This window comes from Danio rerio, chromosome 22 (assembly GCF_049306965.1).
Source record: "Danio rerio strain Tuebingen ecotype United States chromosome 22, GRCz12tu, whole genome shotgun sequence".
Lineage (NCBI taxonomy): Eukaryota > Metazoa > Chordata > Actinopteri > Cypriniformes > Danionidae > Danio > Danio rerio.
This window is the reverse complement of record NC_133197.1, coordinates 16,902,956-16,926,147: the sequence shown is the minus strand read 5'-3', so window position 1 is coordinate 16,926,147 and position 23,192 is coordinate 16,902,956. Positions and strand designations below refer to the sequence as shown.

The 23,192-nt window shown below is 32.6% G+C and overlaps 1 protein-coding gene across 5 annotated transcripts; it reads right to left on the bottom strand.

Moving 5' to 3' along the window:
* Positions 1-485: 485 nt before the first annotated feature.
* On the bottom strand, positions 486-22,140 carry nrd1b (nardilysin b (N-arginine dibasic convertase)). 5 transcript variants are annotated; one of them, NM_001044715.2, is made up of 31 exons: positions 22,114-22,140; positions 21,762-21,938; positions 19,601-19,778; positions 19,442-19,523; positions 19,023-19,176; positions 18,504-18,577; positions 17,641-17,736; positions 17,431-17,553; positions 17,291-17,348; positions 16,782-16,855; positions 15,199-15,268; positions 15,026-15,103; positions 13,745-13,865; positions 13,602-13,660; positions 10,863-10,917; positions 10,665-10,781; positions 10,077-10,200; positions 8,600-8,686; positions 8,389-8,508; positions 8,252-8,303; positions 7,675-7,825; positions 5,532-5,659; positions 5,292-5,454; positions 5,171-5,202; positions 4,278-4,416; positions 4,145-4,192; positions 3,652-3,704; positions 2,164-2,247; positions 1,879-2,086; positions 1,092-1,181; positions 486-989 (listed from the first exon to the last, which is right to left on the bottom strand). In NM_001044715.2, exons 2-31 carry the CDS (start codon positions 21,923-21,925, stop codon positions 786-788), a joined length of 3,186 nt encoding a protein of 1,061 aa, NP_001038180.2. In that variant the 5' UTR covers positions 21,926-21,938; positions 22,114-22,140; the 3' UTR covers positions 486-785. The 5 variants fall into 5 exon arrangements, with proteins under 5 accessions (NP_001038180.2, XP_009294523.1, XP_073792678.1 ...); XM_009296248.4 differs by having other exon boundaries at positions 537-989; positions 10,677-10,781; positions 21,762-21,964; XM_073936577.1 differs by having other exon boundaries at positions 537-989; positions 10,677-10,781; positions 18,966-19,176.
* Between the last annotated feature and the right edge of the window lie 1,052 nt (positions 22,141-23,192).

Below are 23,192 nucleotides of genomic sequence, written 5' to 3'. Positions count from 1 at the left end.
ATAAAAGTGATTTAATAAAGAAACAGTTAATAAAATGAAACTGAAACAAAAACAAATTACAAAGAACACAAAAGATAAAGAATTCTACTGAATAAATAATAATAATACATATATTACATAAGTATAACATGCATTATTAGAAACAGAAGGTGCTTGTAAAACTGCTCAAATGGTTAAAGAAATAAAAAAATACAAAATACACAAGTACAAAAATGGTAACTAATAAAATAAAAAATAATAAACAAAATGTCAAAAAATGCATAAAAATGACTAAAATTTAAACTGAAAATAAACTGAAAATAATTTTACAAATTAAATGATGATTATAATAATAGTAATAAATCAAGTAAATAATTTGATATGATAAAAATATTACAAATTAAAAAAATGGGAGCTAAAAATAAATGATTAAAACAAATAACAAAGAAAACATTAATATTTTGCATATATATGCATACATGAATAATAATAATAATAGTAATAATACACAATACAAAAGTAACACACTTTTTAAACAAAAACTAGAGAACATATTAGTTTCTAATAACATTCTTTATTAAAATGAACATTTCATAATTAATCAGCTAAACATACATTATTACCATTAAAAAGATCTTCAATAAATCCAGCTACAGTATTTTCAGTCTATATGTGTTTGATATGCATGTATATTTTCCCCTGATAATCTAATATACATCATGTAGATATTAATCTGTAGCTTAATACACAAGGTAAAATCTGGATGATAAAATGTCACCTGATGAAATGCCTTTATGTATTTTCCATCATATCAGGATTTTGTGGTAGGGGTGCAGATGGAGTGAAGATGTGAAAGCGCGGATGTCTGTTATCATGGTGGACTTCTCCTTCATGGCCGCCGCTGAGAGGAAAGTGAGTTTGGAAATATTTGCATATGAAGAAGTCTCTGGGTTTGAACTGCACTGGTCTTCTCCATGGATTTCCTTCTCTTCTTCTCCGAATCCAACGACCTGAATGGATCCACAGAGTCATTAGGTGGATGTTAATGTAAGGATTAAGCATTTTCTGATTAAAAATGTATTTTGTGACATTGTAAGAATTGAATGCTATACATGTATGCTTAGTTTTCTACTGTTTTCTTTTCGGTGCTCCATGTAAAATGATACGAGTTCATCTTTGGTGACGTCTTTCAGGATTTCAATCTGTTCGACAGAGGAACACACAATAATGAATGAACATATTCTCCAATAATGCTGAATCAAGAACACGTAGAGATAAACCCAAATAAAAAAAATTCTAGCTGATATACAAAAAAATTTATTTCTAAGATTATGAATTAAATTAAACATATTAAGACTAACCAAAAATGTTGGTCATGTGGCACAAATATATAAAAGAAGGACCGCCATATTCTCCCCAGAGGATGACCTTGCACAGATTATTTTTTCACCTAAAGAATAACCATTTTGATTCCACATGATCTGTGGAAAAATGCTGGGTTTTTACAATTTTAAGCTGATTGGACATTAAACAATTAAATTGTCCCAAAAAAACTAAAGAATTGTGATGTTTCAGCTCATTTTAAATAAGTAGTTTGAACAAGCATTACAAATATTATTTGAGTTTGGATTTTAACTAAGAATGTACACTGAAAAAAATTATTCAAAGATGATTCCTTGGATTTACTAAATTGTTTTACCTTAAGTGGTTGTAAACAATTTATTTGGGCTGAATTTAAACAAACAAATTAAGTTGAACGTTATTGAACTTAATTTGTTTGTTTAAATTCAACACAAATAAATTGTTTGCAACAGTTCTGCATGCAACACTTTTTTCAGTGAATAACACACTACCACAAATTACAAGTAACATGTATTAAACATTATTCAGATTTCTCACTTCTTTATTGAGCCTGTCAAAGACATACTGCTGAGTGACCACTTCGAACCAGTTTCTGTCCACTTCGTCCCCGAGCTGTGTGTCTTCACACTCCTTCAGCTTGATCAGCGCTGTCACTTGAGCTCCAAACGCCTCGTCTGACAGCTGAACCAACTTCTCTCCAAAGCTGACCAGAAATGCTTCGATTTTACCTTCCACAAAGTCCGTGCTATGAGAGAACATGTAATTGATGTTTACAAAGATATTCAGATTAGATAAGTGTTGAAATTTCTTCATAAACCTTGCCTGAATTTGGTGGCCTGAGTTTCGACAGTAACGGAGAAGCCAAGAATGCCGGATGTGTTTCTGCATATGGGATAGACCTGATACCTGGGGGAAGAGTCCAATATTAAACACAGACACTGCAAAGACACTGCTGGTGAGAATGGGAAAAACTAACAATAGTTTTTTCACAACGTCTCAGCAGTTGGCCATTTTGAATGTAAACACCTCAGCAGTCGGCCATTTTGAAGAGCAGAACTTAAACGCCTCAGCAGTCAGCCATTTTGAAGAGCAGAACTTAAACGCCTCAGCAGACGGCCATTTTGAAGAGCAGAATGTAAACGCCTCAGCAGTCGGCCATTTTGAAGAGCAGAATGTAAACACTGCCACTGAACTGTATGAGACTTGCATATTTTGCGCATTATGGCAGCTAAAATGAAATCGGGGGGCACGTAATTAGAGCTGTAAAGCTTAACTTTTCGATTTTAGGTGAAAAATCAAATCTGTTGGAGACATCCAATAGATTAATAGATACCGAAAAAGTCCACAGAGGGGAGTGATCACCAGAATCGGGAAGTCCCAGAGTAAAATGAGAAAATATGATACACATCCGTGTTTTGGAATATGGAAAAACTGTATCTGATTGGGCAGTTAAAAGATTTAACTTGGGCCATCCCCATACTGGTAGATCTGTCTCTGTAGGATAGCAGCCTAATTACAAAGTAATTACAATAAGTGAGATCCGAGATGTGACTCGCCATAGATAATCTGTTGCAGGGGAGTTAAAGTCCCCAGCGTCGGGCTGAGATCAAGACCTTTTATTACCCTTGGCTAGCAAAAGAGATCTACTATGCAATTTACTTCCAGAAGGATGTTGAAATTGGGGGGCACGCAATTAGAGCTGTAAAGGTTAACATTTCGACTTTAGGTGAAATATCGAAACTGTTGGAGATGTCCAATAGATTAAAAGGTCCTTAAAAAGTCCTTAGAGGGAGGGTGATCACCAGAATGGGGAAGTCTCGGACTAAAATTAGAAAATTTGATACACCAGTGTTTTGGAATATGGAAATATGGAATTATGCCGTTTTCATCTGTTTTTATATTATTTGTTTCTATTTTATATATACTTGTCTCTTTTAATCTTGTTTATGTAAAGCACTTTGAATTGCCACTGTGTATGAAATGTACTATATAAATAAACTTGTCTAGCCTTGCCAAGAGTGCAACAGGTCAAACTGAGCAGAAAACAACCTATTAAATTCAATTTGTCAAAATATTTAACTTTTTCCTGTATACTAAGTCCTTCTCTATATACAAATAGCAACAATTATTGATCACTGTTTTTGAAGCAAGCTTCATAAAACATGTTTTCTTAACATTAGACTAAAAACCCTTTCTGGAAAGCCAAAAAAAAAAAAAAATCATTTCTTTGCCTGCAGTGTCTCAACTGAAGCAGAAATACTGCATTTACACATGGAGAAACAATCTGAAAGATGACGTTTTATCACTCACCCTAGAGTTTCCTTTGTCCTCAGGAAATCAAAGCAGGGCTCTTCCATGTGCATCTGAGAAACAAAAAAGGAAAGATTTACATGAATACAAAGTCAATAAAGACTTTCTCTCATTATAGTCTGAATTGGATCAATGCACTGAATCAACTCAACTCTAACAAACAATGTTTATCTCTCTAGCAGGAAAAAAAGCTTTTAAACTATAGGCATTTAGTTAGAGCCTGCAGCCATCTACTTTGAATGGTTTAAGTCTGTCATGAATACATAAATATGACACTAAAACCACTAGTAGGTTTGCAGCTGTCCCTGTTTTTATGGTTGATTCACTGAACTAAATGATTCATTCAAAAAGGCTGATTCATTTAGAAACAAAAAGCAAGTGACTGTCACTGACTCAATGAGTCTTTAAAAGTATGTAAACCTTCCATATGAAGATATTACAATATTAGGAAAAAACACAATGATTCTTTCAGTTTAAGCAAAGTAAAACTCACAACAAGCAGCTCCATCAGTGTATGCTCTCGCAAGTTCTTCAGCCCAGTCTAGAACACAAAAATCATAAACGTTCCTCACAAAGCCTCCAGAAGTTTTGACATGCAACACAGTAGTCACATAGACCGGCATTACCTGATAGTATACGGTGACTTCAGAGTTTGCGTCTGCTTTATTGAGCGACTGGACTTTACATAAGTGGTGTGTTTGTGGTAACTCCACCACTCGAAACAGCACAGGAGGTTCAATGGGATGAGGTGCATACTTGAGTTTCCTGTTCAATGAATGTATTTGTCAGTAATTTACTAATTGTAAACAAAAAGAAATCAATTTAAGTATGGGATAAAGTACATCCAGGCGGTTTTTATAGCAGAAAAAAAGCCAGAAGGGCTTTATTCTGCAAAAACAACTGCCTACATGTACTTTATCTTATTTATTATATGGCAACTTGCCAGAAAATGTAAAAAAAAATAGACATGAAACATGATTCTGAGCGTAATAGTTTATAAATTCTTGAACTTATCGTAAAGCTGACTGGAACCAAAAAGCTCAATGGAGCATACACTAACTTATTATTCAGTCACAATATGACAGCAAACAGTCAAAAAACAGTGGTGTGTGGAAAAACGATCATATAAATATGGATGTGAACATATTCACTGATAATAAGATAGTTCAAAGTACTCTATTAGTTTAAGTGGTTGTAATCTGGAAATAACATACCTTGGAATTTTGCAACTGACCAATTACAATCAAGTATTCCAAACAGCCATGTAATAAATCTAAATTATTTAATTTAAAAAATGTTGAAAATGTTTTGGAATATGTAAATTCTTTTGAATTTACAACCTTTTCCGCCCCTCCTCATTCAAAATGTTGGGGAAAAAAGTGATTTTAATTTCAAAAAGTATCATGCATATCGTAACAGTTAACATATTCCCTTAATATGTTCATACCCAAAAACAGTATAATTATGCTCTATTTATCTTACTCTAATTGCTAACAATTATAGAAATCTGCAAACTTACTCAATAAAACACTGCAGAAACTCTTTGGACTCCTGTTTGAGCAGAAATTGCACATAAAATCAGCAATTACAAATGTAAGAACTAGCTTAAACTGAAGTAAATTCTAAAAAAAAAATCTCACAGCACTTGTGAAGTTCCCTTGTACGAGTCCTTCCACAAATAACTCAGCCTTAAAGCGATTGGCAAAGGTCATGAGATCAGCCACACTCGGATCCGCCATGATGGCTTCATATTTCTGCATCACAGACCAGCGATGGTGCTCCAAAATCTGCAGCCGAACATCTCTGAAAGCACAGAAAAAGTCAGATTGATCTACATCCAACAGAGATTTAAGATAGTCTGAAATTTGTAGTTTACCCACTTTCCAAGGCGTTCTGGTCTAATGAGGATGATGTAGTAGGTTTTCTTCAGCTGCTCAATGAACATGTTAAACACGTCTGGAGTGGCGCTGAAGTCGGCCAGGTGATCTACAATCAGCTTCAGGAGCAACTGAAAGAAAAGGCATAATTAACCCAAAAAATGAATTTGTGGTAAATTTAATCACCTTCAAGTCATCCAAGAAGTAGCTGATGTTTTTCTTCGTGGGAAGAGGAAAATGTTTCAGCTGAAACTAGGGTCCTTGCAGATTCATTTAATCCCAAAAGTGGCTACTGGTACTTTAAGAGTCAAAATACATGTATACAGGCAACCCAATATTAATAGATGTGAATTACAATAAAACAATGAGGTTTTATGAAGTCTGTGCAAGAAAAGCATTTAGAATTTATTAAAAATTGATTCAATACATTTTTAAATGTTTAGGTGCTTACTACATGAATGATATGTTATCTTGTTACTTTTTGCAGGTAAAATATATGAAACAATGTTATTTATTCAATTTGATTCCAAAAGATTTAGCTTATAAACGTAATTTACATGGCTGAAAAGACCTTATATTCAACAAATTGCACATTTAACATTAAATTAAACATTAAATTAATGCTACTGTATGTTAGCAAGAGTTACTAGAAACGTGGAACCATGCGACCAGGATGTTAAAATAAACAAAAACCTCACTTCATAGATCTCAGACAACACCACTGACTTAAATTTTTAAGATCTCCTGATGTCTTTGTGTATTTACATATGTAGTAAAAACGTAAGTGCACGCGTGTTGTCAAACTGATGAAGATATTTTTGCAGTTTGTTGCTCTTTTTCTATTTGCATGTGTTTTGCTCACTTGCAGAGCGTTTGAGCTCTCTAGGCCACTGTACATTTATACATGCTTTTTTTAAAGTATAGAAATAACGTTTTACATAATGCATGTCAAATCATCAGGTTACCTTTATTCATTTAATAATACTGAAATAACACATAATGTAACTTGCATGTTTTGATATCAGGTTACTTTTTAAATCACTGCATTTTAACTCAACTACAGTAACCTCAACTTATAAAAACTGAAATTAATATAAAAATCTAAAATCAAACAAAAAGTTCTCAGAGGTAGCTTAAATAATATGTCGATGCTCTTTGGGTAAGGGATTCATTAGAATAACCAGCAAAAATCAGTCCAAGGCACTCAACAAATGTGGAAAAAATATCAAAAGATTATTTTAATGTTTCTTTCCACATTTTTCGAGTGCCTTGGACTGATTTTTGCCTTTTATTCAGAAATTGATATGTGATAGTAAATGAATTAAAGTGCATTAAAGGATGCAGAAGCAAAGAACCGCTCAACGCAATGTGCATCCAAAATCCTTTAACTTATGGCAAGCTCTTAATTATCGTATTAAGTTAAATCTTGTAATTTATTGAGAATTTTCATCGGTTAAAATATGTTAGACCTTAAAGCAGTCACAGGTAAGCAGACAGAGAGTGTGTGCAAGAGAGAAAGAGAGAGAGAGAGATCATGTGTGTATAAATGACACAGGCCTGTCTAATAGCTCATGGTAACATGTTTGCGACCTCATCGCAAATGTTTTCTAAACATTACACAGAAGAATGAAGGCTGTAGCAACTGTCACTGAGTCACTATGGTTACTACTAATGTTTTTATTGGTATTTAACAAGATCATACATGGTAGTACATAATACAGAATACGAAAAATTACAGACCACCTTCGTTTTTTATTTTCCCACTATACCCTCAAAATTAAATGAAATAACAAGAAATTAAAATAAATATCCTTTGAGAAAATTAAGTAAGTTTACGAATAAAAGAGCAAATAAGAGTAAAAAAAGGATCTCTTTGAGTCAATATTTCCTTTTTCCAGTTATTTACTGTGTAATAGAGCTGATATCAACAGAACAGGAAAAGCTTCAGATATAGTCGAAAACAAGTTACTACTAATTTTTGGGGGTCGCACATTTATTTCAAACTGTGATCAATACTTACTGGAACTACCTGGGCATTAAATGATTTTATTGCACACCTTTCAGCAAATCAGAATCAAGACTTCTAACAGACCATGGAATAAGAATATATAATTGAGCACGATTCAAAAATCTGTTATTTACTCACAGGCAGTTTGTGGTTGAATCCTTTGAGTCTGATGAACAGGCCGTGATCTCCTGGCAGTAGATTATACTGTAGTTGAGCCACTTCAGCGTCATATGCCAGCTCTGCCAGATTATGAGCCACAATATTCACGAAGAGATCAAACAGGACCAAACTGGGACAGGAGGGAATGTCAATTTAGATGATATTTGTAAAATGTTACAGAAAACTGTTTCTGCTACAGAATAATTGTGTTTATATATCAGAAATTTGAACTTTTTACACAGATTTTAGTTTATCTGATCTCAGAATTCTATCTTTTTTCCTCAAAATTCTTGGAAGAATTTAAATATTGCAAATACTTTTTTTCTTTTAGCAGAAAGAAAATAAAACCAAAAATTTGATCTATTTTTAAAATATATATTTTTAAATATTTTCTGACATTTTTTTTTTCAAAATTCTTACATTTAACAATTCTGATATTTACCCTCAGCATGGAATATAATACTAATGAAAAACTTGTATCACACAATTCTAATCTTACAAAGAAAGCATTAGTAAATGAGTTAAGAGAGGATTAATCATTAAATTAGCTGCTTACTTTTTAGGTGATTCCTGTATGAATGGAGTGAGCAGCTGGAAGCGGGCATAAGCTATCAAAAACAAGATAAATAAACAACAACGAGATAAATGTGGATGATATATTATAGTTATATTACAGTTTCTTTATAAGGTCACCTTTGGGTATCTTGAACTTGTTGTCTTTTCTAAACCACAGACGGCCTCTCTCGTTGTCTATTATTTTGACTGGGAAGTCTGTATCAGGACAATCTGATGTTCTGAGGGTGAAATCCGTGGCTGTGATTGAATGGGATCATATGTATATGAACACTGAAGTGAGACTACTCTAAACAGAACAACATATGAATGAAGCATGATGGAAACCGACCTATAAACTTGTTCTCAGCTGGGAGCTGAAGCTCAGGATGCAGAGGAAAATCTCCAGCCCAAAGATCACGGAATTCCTGAGGAATATCTGGGTCGAAAAAAAAAATATTTATTAGTTTTATTTATACTGTATAAGTAATAAACATAATGTTAAAAATCTTGATATTTTATTTTAATCACATTACCACGATTTTTAAAAAAAAAAATTTATTTATTTAATTTATTATTTATTGATTTCACATTACCAATTACTTTTTGTTAGTCCTAACTTTTTATGCCTACATTCCAGTAGCAATTAATTCAATCTGACAGATGGTAGTTTTCTTAAAAGCAGTGTTCGACAATAAGGATTGCACAATATCCGTGCAAATGCGATCTTAGAATTGAGAAGTAGCATGATGTGATGCACGCGTCTGTTTAAAAAGAGTGCGAGCTCTCGTTTCCGTGCCTGGAAACGCAACTGGTGTAATCAATTCTCCTTTTGAAATAGACTGGGGAAAAGCACCCACAGTCCTGCTGCTGTTTTCAAGAGCTCCAGAATTTTTAAAAACGTATTCTTGTAAGCAGCAGCGTTTGCAGCTTTTACCTTAACCATCTTTGAACAGATTATTGACAGGCCTAACCTTTCATTATTGGTTTTTCACCGGCTTTCTTTTGCTTAGATTTTTTTGTTGTTGTTGTTGTTATTATGGTTTAATTAGGCTATCGTTTTTAACAATGACATTACTTTGATAGGAGATTAACTCCCCAATTATGTGTAGTAAGCAAAACTGTTGCTAGTGAAAAAGGCGAGTGGCTAGTAATGTTGGTAATCTACTAGCCACAGTGGCTGGTAATGAAAAAAGTTAATGTCAAGCCCTGATTTCATCCATAATAGCATAGTATTATAAATAAATTAATTAATACAGAAATACATCAAATTAATTATATAGGTCACATTAATTATATATACAGCTGATGTCATAATTATTTACCCCTGTGTTAATTTTTAAATCTTTTACATTTTTCCCCAATTTCTGTTTAATAATCTTTGCCATAATGACAGTACATAATATTTTACTAGATGTTTTTCAAGATACTAGTATTCAGATTAAAGTGACATTTAAAGGCTTAACTAGGTTAATTAGGCAAGTTAGAGTAATGAGGCAAACCATTATATAACGATGGTTTGTTCTGTAGACAATCGAAAAAAATATTGCATTAAGGGGCTTATAATTTTGACCCTCAAATGGTTTTAAAAATAAATTAAAAACTGCTTTTATTTTAGCCAAAATAAAACAAATAAGAAGAGAAAAAAATATTATAGGAAATACTGTGAAAATTTCCTTGCTCACTTAAATATCACTTAAGAAAAATGTACACAGCAGGGCTAATCATTTTGACTTAAACTGTATATCAAATTAATATAAATCTACAATAATACTGACGTCATTTCATCCCTAAAAATAAAAACCCTCCATTTCTAGTTTGTGAATGACCTTCCACACTATACTGTGTCCCGAACCACTTCTCCTTGAGTGGGCAGAGACCATCATGCTGAGGTGACAGCAGTAAAATATTAGCCTTTCCTGGAGTCAAGAGTGACAAAGCAGCTGAAATGACCTGCAAACATAAAATATAAATGACATTAAAAACCATGACAGCAGGCAGAAAACAATGAAAATCCTCCACCTGTGAATACACCCCATAATGCTTTGTGTAAATTATGTGAGTAACTTTCATTAAACTGTAAACAAACAGAGGTGTTTAAAAATGGGGATATTATTATCATTATTATATCAAAATGAAGTTGTTATTATTATTTTTACTAGTACTACTACAATTACAGCTTATAAAACTATTACAAAATGCAGATTCTGTCAGGAGTGTTTGAAAAATGCCATGACCACAAGAGGTTCCCAAAACATCCCCCAAGAAATTAACCTGAAATTATCCTATGATGATTTAAAGAATTATTTATTTTAGTTCTTTTGAATGGATGTTCCCCAAACAATAAGTGTAGCCCATCATTTGAAACACGTGTTGGAAAAAGGTGGAAGGGTTATGGTGTAAAATGTAAATGAAACACAATGTGATGCCTCTGGGTTGAAGTCAAACATCAGCTGGTCTCCACACAGGAAGTGCTCTTTCGGGAACAGCTGCATGTTCTCACTCATGTTCGCCACAAACTCAATTGGCTCTGTCTGGTACATTAAAGAAGTTTAAATTAGAGATGAAGGACTGAGATTGGCTTATTTATTAAGACCTAAGATGATTTCTTTCACCTGCTCTTGATAGTGAAACTCATTGGCTTCAATCTTCTGGATCTCCTCGTAGATCCTGAATAAATGCAAAACCGAGAGAAGAAAATGCCAGAAGCATATTATCAAAGTAATATAGCCTATATTTCTTTATCAAAAGTATTTTTTACTACATTGATAAAATAAAGAAGACACTTTTTGTTTTGACAATGCTACATTTACCGATGAAAACATTTTGTTTCAGCACAAAATCAGCATGCTGGTCTACACCGCAAAAAAAGCTTTTCTTACTTGGATTTTTTTGTCTTGTTTCTACTCCAATATCTAATAAAAACTTAATTCAAGAAGAATTTTCTAAACAACCAAAACATATCGTCGTGTTTTAAGAAATAATACGCCAAAACTAAGAGAGTCTTCCCCTAAAACAGGTAAAATAATCAAGCAAAATAATCTGCTGTCAAAGAGAGAAACATGATTCTTTTGCTTATACCCCATTGGTAGATTATTTTCCTTGTTTGATTGAAAAAACTCACTTAATATTAAAATTATTTCTTAAAACAAAACAATATGTTGTCAAGAAAATGCTTTTTGATTTAAAATATGCTAGATATTTGGACTAGAACAAGACAAAAAGTTTGAGAAAGAAAATAATTTTTACTATGTATTTCTGCCACACATAAAAATCTAAATTTTGCCTAAAAAACATAATCAAAAACTGCATTTTTTGCTTCAATAATTTTGTTGTGCTATGAAAATACACAAAAATATTAAACTTTTTATTTTTATTTTTTTTAGACTTTATGTTTTATAAATTTTTTAGGAACATATAGCTAGTGGGAACAAAACAAACAAACAAACAAACAAACCAACCAAAAATAATAATATATACATGCATACATACACAAATACATCGATTCCACACATGTACATCTATATACTTACAAATAAAAATATTAAAATAACTTCATCAAGAAAATAAATAAATAATAAGTATAAAATTTAATAAAATAAAATAAAAAGGTTGCTAAACATATTTTTGCAACGATGCATAACCTCTAGAATTATGTAAATGTTAAATTATAGATAATTATATTGTCATTGTGGAGAAAGTCAGCCATTTACTTCATTTCTTTTCAAAGATCTCTATTTGTAATTGATGTGCATGTGCCATTTTTTCCATTCCCTCAACCTCTGTTAATATTTTGAACCAATCATCTTTCGTTGGTGAGTCTTCTTCAAACCATTTCCAGGTTATAGCTTTTTTATTCATTTCCAAACATTTCTTAAATAGTTATTTCTCCTCCTTTTCAAGTGTACTTTTTTTAACCTTATGAACCATTGGACTCACAAAATCTTGGAGAGACTGTTTTAAGGTGTTAAGGTAATTAAACATTTTTAAATATTATTTTTTTTGTAAATCTTACAAAGATAAACATAATTCTAGTCTTCCACTGTGTGTTTATGAATACATTTGACATTTTATGCATCTGGCAGATGCTTTTATCCAAAGCGAATCACATTAAATTGAAGATACACGTTTATTTAATTAGTTCTTGATTTTTACTAAATCAAATATTACAATATGTCTAATGTCTACTTATTATTGATCAAAGGGTGCTAATCCATGCCAAGGCTGTGAATTTTTTCAATTTCTAAATTGTAAGTAAGTATTAAGTATTACACACATTGTTTCCCCAAACAAGACATTTTCAATAAACTTCAATAATAAACCAATGACTGTAAAAAATATGGCCGACGCGACAGCCCCTTTTCCCATTGAACGCCTTGAGGGCAAAACGCCTGATTGACGGGCACAAACTGTCGCAAAAGACTGCTGAAATTGGAGCCTTGACATGCGCAGAAGGACTGTCTGATGGAGCCAGAGGAGGAGCCGCGAAAATGAAGTCGAGCTTCCAACCAAACGCTTTATGTAAAATCAACCACGCCCCCCGAACTTCTCAGCATGCATTTGCTGTCATATCAACACAAATGGATGTAATAACGTTAACAAATATGAGGGTTTTATATATTCAATCGCTCCAGCTCCGGGCCGCAGCGCATAACCTACTCGCGGCGTCGCGGGCTGATTCCGGCTCGCATGCGGCAGCGCCGGCTCGCTCGGCCGCCGCATCTGGCTCGATTGACTGGAGTCCAGGCATCCTGAGTAGGTCCAGCAGAGGTAGTCAGTCTGAGGGGTAAATCTCTGGCAGGCGAGAATCTAGCTGGAACTGGCCCGAGTGTATTTTGCTATCTGGGTGGTTAGGCGTGTATCAGCAAACTAATAAAGCCCGAAAAAAGCCCTGACCTTAGCGAATAAACAGTGTTCCACCAGGATCATGTATGTCAGAAACTATAGTTTACTGCTGAACTCATTTTGTCATAGTAAAATAACACAGAAATCGAATAATAACACTTCAGTCTCCTGGCGACGCTCAGACGGTCTGCTTTGAGAAACTGTCAATCACAGCTGTCAATCACGATGACACGCCCAGCATTAAATTACTGCTAAAAACAAACTGTTTACAAAAATGAAGATCTGCACCTATTTCAGCACAATAACCAGTGCCTTAATCGACCAGAACCATCTTTCGGGACATTTTATTGCAAGTGTAATACATTTTTTTTATTTGGGCTCAAGTCTCCTTCATTAACACGGAGGAGGCGGGCTTTATGACTTGTACTGCAGCCAGCCCCCAGGGGGCGATCTAACGGCCGAGACCTTCCCTCAAACGCAGGCTTGCAGCACACTTGTAATAAACCTACCTCTGCTGAGGTCCAACAGACTGAAGCATCTTCAGATACTGGAAGATGATATGAATGACCTACAACAACACAAGAACATGTTATTATTTAAGGTTTAATAATAAACAACCACCTAAAAGCAGCTAAACGAGTTTCTTTCAGACCTGGAGGAAGTTCTGAAGACCTTCGTCGCTCAAAGTGATAGAAATGCTAAAGATGGAGTACGTGGAGTTTTGATCAAAGCCCGACTCACTGTTTCCTCCAAACAGACTCAGAGCCCAACACCTGCACATATAAACCCGAAGCAATCATTCAATACTTATCTGCACAATGACTTAAAGGGATAATTCATACTAAAATTCAGCTTTTAAATTGTTACAAATCTGTTTGAGTTTCTTTCTTCTGTTGAACACAAAGAAAGATATACTAAAGGAGAAATTTTGGGGAAAAAAAGCCATTACTGACTTCCATAGGGGTGTTTTACCCCCAATATTCTTTAGAATATCTTGTTTTGTGTTCAATAGAAAAAAAGAAACTCAAAAAAGTGTTGAACCACTTCAGTGCGAGAGCATTTTTGAGTGAATGGTTTCTTTAAGGAGTCATGAACTGCATTTCTTGTTTATTCTATTCAATTCTCTGACATCAACTTATGTTATTAATATTTTTTACCTTTGAAAAAATCTGAATTTTGAAGTAATAGAATATATCTTGTCTTGTTTTGAGGGTCCCCTCAATCAGATCACAGCATAAAAGTGCAAAAAAGTACTGTGATGTATGTTAAAGGAATGTCGAACCAACAGGCGATAATAAAAACCTTTTATGCTGAGTTCACGCTGAAGTCATGAGGTAAAAACACCATGACCACACAGTACCGAGTTTTAGCAAATCTTCACCCAGACCTTTTTTCGGCAAATCTTAACCCTGAGTTTTAGAAACGTTTCGGTTTTAGTAACCTGATACGTCGTTTTCGTGTGGACAACTCGCGAAAAAAAAATGTGGTTTTGAAAATTCCTGTGTTTGTGTGGACAGACCCTTTCAATCCTATTGAAAACCCAGTGTCAAACTGTGCCAATTCTATGGTAAACTGTTTTTTTTTTTTTTTTTTTTTATAAGTTCAACTACAATTTCCTAATATTGGAATTAATGCAAAGACTGTGTTAAATACTGTGTTATTTACAAGGACTGTCTCGATTAACTCAATACAGTGTGAACTGGTGGGTGAAGCTAAACAGGCAGTGATGCAGAAGTAACCATTGATCTAAATAATAAGGGGTTTCATTCAGAACCTATTATTTTGGCAAACTGGCTCAAATACAAAGACTAACAGCTGTATGAACTCTAAAACTTACAGGAACCACATTGACTTCTTGAAGTAAAAAGATCAAGCAAATTTTGATTTCTCAGTTCATAACCTATTTAAAGTGTAAACAGAAAGCCCAACTCACCTCTTTCTGAGTAAAGACAGGACACTTCCCACTCCTTCATGACCGATCAGCCAGGAAATATAATGCAAGGGTTTCACTCTGGAAATGTAACGACATGTTGTTCTGGTTCAGAAGCTAGTCTTTTTTCAGCAGGGTAAGACTGGTGTTGGCAGCTGTCAGGTTGTTTTACTGACCTGTAATGTTTGGCCTGAGGTGGAAGAGCCCAGCTGATGGTCAGAGCGTGAACCTTTTGCACAGGCACCACTGTAAACAACACATGTGGTTAGGAAAGCTTTTTTTCATTTAATGAATAAAAGCTAAACTTACGAGTAATGCTGAATGAATAAAAACAAATGCAGATTTGTATTAGTAGTAATACTCGTGGTACTAGTAGTCAGGTTATATGCAGAAATTCTAATGGTAATTTCAATAACCTTTTTAAGACTTTTTAAAGACCTTCTCAGAATATTTTAAGACCTCATCGCCACTTCAAGTACTAATTAGTATCAAACTTTTAACATAATAAAAAGTTGTTAATAAACACTTGTAGTTAAATAAATCAATGGAGCACAACCATGCAACAGACCTCAGATAAGCTCGGAAGAAATAAAGCTTGAAAGAATAAATTACGCGGTTGTTTTCAGCGACAGGTTTCAGCCACTGTTTAAACTCATCTTTCTCCAACCAGGAGTATGCAAACTTACATTTTACCATTTGCCGCTTATTTGGCTCTATGGATTCGCTACTTGTGGAGAGCGTCACATCACCTTCATGCGTTTGTCACAAATTACCTGACATCACCCGGACAGAGGTGCTTGGCTGGACGTGCCCCGGACCAAACCAATCGTGTGGATTGAGCACACCATTATTAATATTAGGAGGAACATAAATATATTTATGCTTTTTAAAGTCAAACACTTGGACAACGCTTGAACAAAATTTAAGACCTCGTAAAAACACAACTAAGACTTTTTATTACCTTTGAAGGGTCTTGATTTTCTCATAATTGATTTATAAACTTTTAATATTTTTAAGACCCCGTGGACACTCTGAAAGTGTATAATAATAATTACTATTTTTTTTTTTATTATTACCATTTATAATACACTTTTTATGAAAGAGACTTAGGATAAAAAAAAAACATTTGGGCTAAGTTTGATAAAAAAGTAAAAATAACCATCTCAAGTTAAATTCATTAAAATGTAAGAAAAAAGTCCAAATAAAATGTTGCTCAAATTTTGAGAATACATTTTTTAAAGAAAAAACATTACATTTTGATAAGCAAGTGTAAATAAAATGTTTTTAAAGAATAAAGTCATGTTGAGAAAAAAATCTTTACATTTTGAGAAGAGTCTAAATAAAATGTTGATAATAAACTGTATAAATTTTAAGAATAAAGTGATGTTTTAAGAAACCTTTAAAACAACTTTAAATTTAATAACCTTAAATTCTGAGAAAAGTCTATAAAAAAGTACATTATAAGAAAAAAATTGCCACATTACACTAAAAACACTGAAATAAAATGTTAAGAATAACCTCGTTATATTTCAAGAATAAAGCGGTTATGTTTCATTAAATTTCAAGATTTTTTTAAATAAAATGCTGAGAATAAACTTTTTAAATATAATAAAAAACAACATATTACTCATACTGTACATTATAATACATAATGCAAATAATTATATATTAAATGAAATACAGATCATTACACTAAAGAAGTCAGTCACTTTTCAAAAACATTATAACACAACTTTCACAACATGAAATCCAGTGTTACCTCTGTACAGTTTGCAAAAATCTGGGGTGTCGAACGGGTCCTGAAGGTCTGAGAAATCAGCCTTTGGCAGACCACTGTCAATATAAAAGACATTAAAGTCCATGTAAAATCAAAATCTACAATATTTATTTTGCTACTTCACATTATTATTCTTAAGGCGTATGATTAACATTTGCAAGTTAATGCACTGAATAAAATATTTTTTGGTAATCTTCAATCAAATTCTGATGATTTGCTTCCGCATTTGGAGTGGGCGGTCCTTCTCTGATGATGTCAATTTTACGACTTCAGCCACAATATTCTTAACCACGCCCCTCTTTCCGTTAGTTTACTATGAGGAAATGATGTGCAAAAACAAAGCCCCGCCCTCTACTCAATATTCCATTTCAGTTTTTATTCCAAGTTCATCAACATACAAAAATAAAAGTCTCAACCAATTTTCAGGTTCAAGCAGACTTAAAAATAAATTCTGACAAATATAAATTTCTTTGGTTAATCAGTATACGCACTTGTTAGGAATCTGAACGAAGATCTCTCGCACCCATTCCTCCAGCGTATCAAGTGTCTCTAGTGAAACAAAGTGGTCAAAATAACATTTGAAGCAAACGTGAGCATTTTACTGTTTATTATTAATGATTCATGTCTTTACCTTTGGATTGGACAGCAAGTGTCATGTATTGTGCAGAGTAATATCTCCTCCAGAAGTCTCTCAGACGCTCATAAGTGTTGATTTTCTTCTCTCTCGGCTCTTGTTTTAGTGTTTGAGCATTTCCTAAAGCATACATTATTATTGCGTTCACCTTTTGTCTTTGGTTTTTCCAAAAGTTATATATTTTTGTATACTGTAATATGGACTGACCCCAGAAGAACTTGCTCATCGGATGACCGGCTTTTGCTAGACTTCCAAACAGCATCTCTTTACGGTTTGAGTCTAAAGGCTGGGCCATCTGGTACTCTGTTAACAGGTTAGAGAGAATCTAGGTGTATAGCTTTATTTATTATCTTAATTTTAGCTAACATCATCAGTATGTTGTTCAGTATTTATCAGACATAAACTTAAACCAAAGTAAATAAATAAGGTAAAATAACTTAAAATATAAAAGAAAATAATTATTTTCATTTTTTTAAATGTAAATGTTACGGAAAATAAAATTTGTAAAATTAGCAAATTATGCATGTATAAAAGCAGAAATTACATTTTCGACATTTAGTTCTCATTTTGATTTAAATTATTACATTAAGATAATATTAAAATGTAAAAAAAAATTGATTACCTTAAAAAAAATTTTTTCATTTTATAATGCACAAAAAAATCCATGATTAAATGTATTATTAGACATTTATTAATTTAATTGTAAATATTCAGTGAACTATACAAATGAATTAGAATTTTTTTTCTTAAATATTAAAATGTCAAATAAATATTGAACAAAATCTTAAAAAATGTATTTATAGTGTATTAAAATATATTTTACACATAAATAAAATGTTGCTATATAACTGATTTTTATATGAAAAATTAAAATAAATTAGTTAATTAAAATGTAAAGTTCAGTTCTGCTAAATTAATTTTATTAAGACAACAACTATTATTATATATTTATTGCCATATTTTAAAAGAAAACTTTAACTAAATATTGAATAATCAACAAAATAAAATATGCTTTTCCCCACAAATAAACTTTTTTATTTAAAGGAAATGTTATTAAAGCATTGACTGACCGCTGTCTACAGCCTCCACCTCTCTGTCTACAGCATCAGGAATCATCAAAGGACAGATGAAAAACTGCGCCCATCTGTGGACAAATAATGCAAGTGCACGATATTAAAGTTGCATAATACAAAAGCTAATACTATCCTTTTTTTACCATATCATGACATACACCTCAATGGAATTAAAAAAAAAAAAAGATTGAGGATCGTTGGAAGATGGGCGTTGCTAACAAATTAAAGACAGATTGACAATAACAGAATGGACAAATGCACGACATGAACCAATTGCACCGTCCTAAATGACTAATAGCCCCACCCTAAAAGCATTCCATGTGACCAGAAGTAAAGTTGTTTTGAGGGAACAAGGAAAGGTGTGGTATTTGATAAAAGATTATCCATTTTTACAAAATAATAAAGTGCACAGATGCATTGTTTATAAAAAGCACTACTAGATACATATAAAAAAAGTACATTTTGATTTAATGCCGACTTTAAAGTACTAAAACCAATTTTTGGAGATTTGTTCACCGATCCAGAGCTTCTCTGAGGTATTTCCTCTGAACATCAAACTGGAAGATGGTTCGCTCACAGTCCGTGGAAGCGTTGTCACTTCCTCCATGTTTTTTTAAGAAAGCATCAAAGCCATTTTCAACTGGGTACTTTTCACTGCCCATGAAGACCACTAAGATGTGAAAAGAGAAATATGAATAAGTAAAAAAGTTAAATTATTATATACATACTATAAACAGGGGCGGTAATTATTCAGGGGGGTTAATAATTCTGACCTTAACTGTATACACACACAATTCAATTTAAATTTTATTTGAATATTTTAATTAAATAAGTTATATTTTAAGTTAAAGCCTAAATTAAAAATAAACATCATTTTATTCAGTAAAAATAAACAAATCAAAATAATAAATAAATAGAAGAAAGCATCAACGCACTGTGTTCGAGAAAATGTGCGAGTCCAGGAAGATCTGCAGGGTCACTGAAGCTTCCCACACTGATACAGAGTGCAGCTGCAGACTGACATCAATACCCAATATTTGCTATAATACAGTATATTTATTTACAAATTAAAAATGAACTGTAAAGGAAGTCACCTGCTTCTCTGAACGACAGCTCTGTTTCCCTCTTTCACTGTGTTTACTGATGTCACTGGCAGATCCTCTGTCACCTTCCTCTTCCACCTCTTTATCCACTGACTCTCTGCAGCTCTCTGATTGGCTGGAAACATCTGATATGAGCAGCGCCTTGAGTCCATTGCTCAGCTCAATATACCTGAAAAAGTTTGGGTATGATTTTTTTTTTTTATCATTATTGTTATTATTATTATTAATATTACTATTATTACTATCATTCTTATTAATAAATGTTTCTTTCTCAAAACACAACTTTATTCTCAAAATGTAAAGAGTTGATTCTCAACACTTTATTTCAAGTTTTTTATCTAGAAATGTAATGAGTTTAATCTCATATTATTATGACAATAATCTCAAGATTATTATTATTTTTTTTATTAATGCTTGGTCCTATCCTTTTCTATGTCACCATTATTATTCTGACTATTATTATCAACCAATTATAAACCATTATAAACAAATATTTATTTATTTATAAATAGAACATGGTTACTAAAATGCATTATAAAATGTATCAAAATGTCCTTTTAATAATACTACTAATAAAAATTGGATTTATCTCAAAATAATATACATATTATTAAAAGAAATATAAATTATTATTTAAAATTATTGTTTACTATTTAAATTAAAAATATGTATGCAAACAATAATAATACATTTTATTATATTTGATTAATAAGCTTTACATAGTATAAATTATAATATAAATAATTGCAGATATTGAATTTATACTTTATACAATTATTTATATTATGAATTTATACTATATCAAATTATTTTATAAAAATATTTTATATAGCATAAATGAATATAAATAATATTATATATTTTAGTGCTACCATATGAAATTATTTATATTATGAATTAATACCATCTAAAATTATTTTATTATAATTTATTTTATGTATTATAAATAAATAATATAAATAAAAGTAAATATTTAATGTATACCATACAAAACTATAAAAACTATGAATTAATACTTTATCAAATTGTTTTATGAAAAATAGTTTTATACAGTATACATTCATAGTATAAGCAATTTTATATATTTAATTACACAATAGTTTGGTATGGTGGTGGCTAAAAGGGTGATCTTGATGAATTGGAAGTCCACTTTTCCACCTGCTTTTCATAAATGGCTGACTAAAATGGTTGCTGCTCTTAAGTTTGAAAGAATTCGTATTGTTAGGACAAATGCTTTTAAAAAGTATGAAAAAATCTTGGGCCTTCCTTGCTTATCTTTTTAAGAGTTGAAAATAGGACACTAATGATTCATGGATGATTTTACTCTTATTTTCCACTCTGTTTCAATGCCTTGAATTTGATCAAGTAAAACTTAATGGTGTATATTATCTGGTGCATGTTTGGATGGATCGGTGCTTGTTTTTTGCTTTGTTTTGTTTTTGTGTTTATTACCACTATTATCACTTTGTTTTTTGTTTGTTTTATTAATTTACTTATTTTATGTATTTTTTCCTTATCATTTGTAGAAAAAGTATTATAGACTGTATAAATGTTTTTGTGCTGTTTTGTTCTTATAAAACACTTCTAAATAATAAAAAAACATTCACAATATAGTGCGACGCAGTGCACAGTAGGCAGTGCTGTCGCCTCAAAGCAAGAAGATTGCTGGTTCGAACCTCGGCTGGGTCAGTTGCTGTTTCTGTGTTGAGTTAGCATGTTCTCCCTGCATTTGCGTGGGTTTCCTCTGGGTGCTCCGGTTTCCCCCACAGTCCAAAGAGATGTGGTACAGGTGAATTGGGTAAGATAATTGTCTGTAGTGTATGTGTGCTTATGAGTGTGTATGGGTGTTTCCCAGTGATGGATTGCAGCTTGAAGGGCATGCGCTGTGTAAAACATGTGCTTGATAAGTTGGCGGTTCATTCTGCTGTGACGACCCCAGATTAATAAAGGGACCAAGCCGAAAAGAAAATGAATGAATGAATACTTCTACTATACTTTTACTAATAGCAATAACATGATAGCTTTAAATTTATGACATCAAATGAAATATTTTTATTAACTTATATTTGACATTTTATATAAACTTTCACCAGAACTTAAAGTAACAGCGCTGGTTATTTTTATGATATTCACAAGTTTGTCTGCTGCTGACCTGTATGTTTTGTAGTCGTTTGGTGATTTGATGATGGTGTTTGAATCTGCGGCATCAGACTCTTGCGGTTCAGTTACAGCAGGTGGAGGTTCTCCGCTGTCTGGTCCGGACACTTCACAGGTAACGTTACATCCACAACTTTTAGCTTTACTCATTTGCGGCATTTTTAACTCAAACCTGTTCAAACAGAGTCCCAAACAGCGCTAAAGGAGATTTAGCATGATTGACAGCTGTCACAAATTCACGTCACGCCCTCAAAACTCTTGTAACGTAACGTTAATTCCTCTCAAAACAGAAACAGTAAAACAGTTAATAAATGATTTAATAATCTGCAAACAGTTAAGACACATACCTCTGTTCTTGTTTCTGTCGGGATTACGGATGTCACACCGACGGTAACGCTTATGTTGACCACAGCTAACACACTATAATCTCATTGGCTGATTCAACTTGGCATAAAAAACAAGAATCAACATGATTGGTTGAGATTCCCGGCGCTGGAACAAATGAAGGATAAGCGTTGACTTTAGGAACAGCTTGAACTGGTTCTTCCACTCTCCGGGTAAGGTATGTGATTTTTATTAATGATTTAAACCATTTTCGCTAATTGAAAAGAAAACTAAAATCATGCATTATATTCACGTATTTTTATAAATTTATATTAGAATTATATTTTAATAATGTGAATGAAGCGACGGCGCAGTGGCACAGTGGGTAGCGCTGTCGCCTCACAGCAAGAAGGTCGTTGGTTTAAGCTCGGCTGGGTCATTTGGCATTTCTGTGTGGAGTTTGCATGTTCTCCCCGTATTCGTGTGGGTTTCCTCCGGGTGCTCCGGTTTCCCTCTCAAGTCAAAAAACATGCGGTACAGGTGAATTGGGTAAGCTAAATTGTCCGTAGTGTATGTGTGTGAATGAGTGTGTATGGGTGTTTCCCAGTGATGTGTTGCAGCTGGAAGGGCATGCGCTGCATAAAGCATATGCTGGATAAGTTGGCGGTTCATTCTGCCGTAGCATCTCCAGCTTAATAAAGGGACTAAGCTGAAAAGAAAATGATGTAAATGATTTGCTAGATAACCATACAAAATAAATGCATGTTAATTAGTGTTGTATTTTTTTATGTTTTACTTTATTTTTTTAATGATTTTATATGCTTATATATCACAATTAACATCAATACATTTAATTAAATACTATAGGTTAAATTATTTAAAATTATTTATACTTAATTTATTAAATATATTACTATCAAATTTTAAATAAATGGTTACAAATGCTTTTTAATGTGGCTTAAAATTATAGACATTTAATTAAAATAATAATGTTATTTTCAGTTATTATCATCATTAAAACACGTTAAATTAATTTATTCCTGTATTTTGTAGTTCTTCCAATTATTGTCTAAGTTAATATATTTCATGACCAAATTAGTAA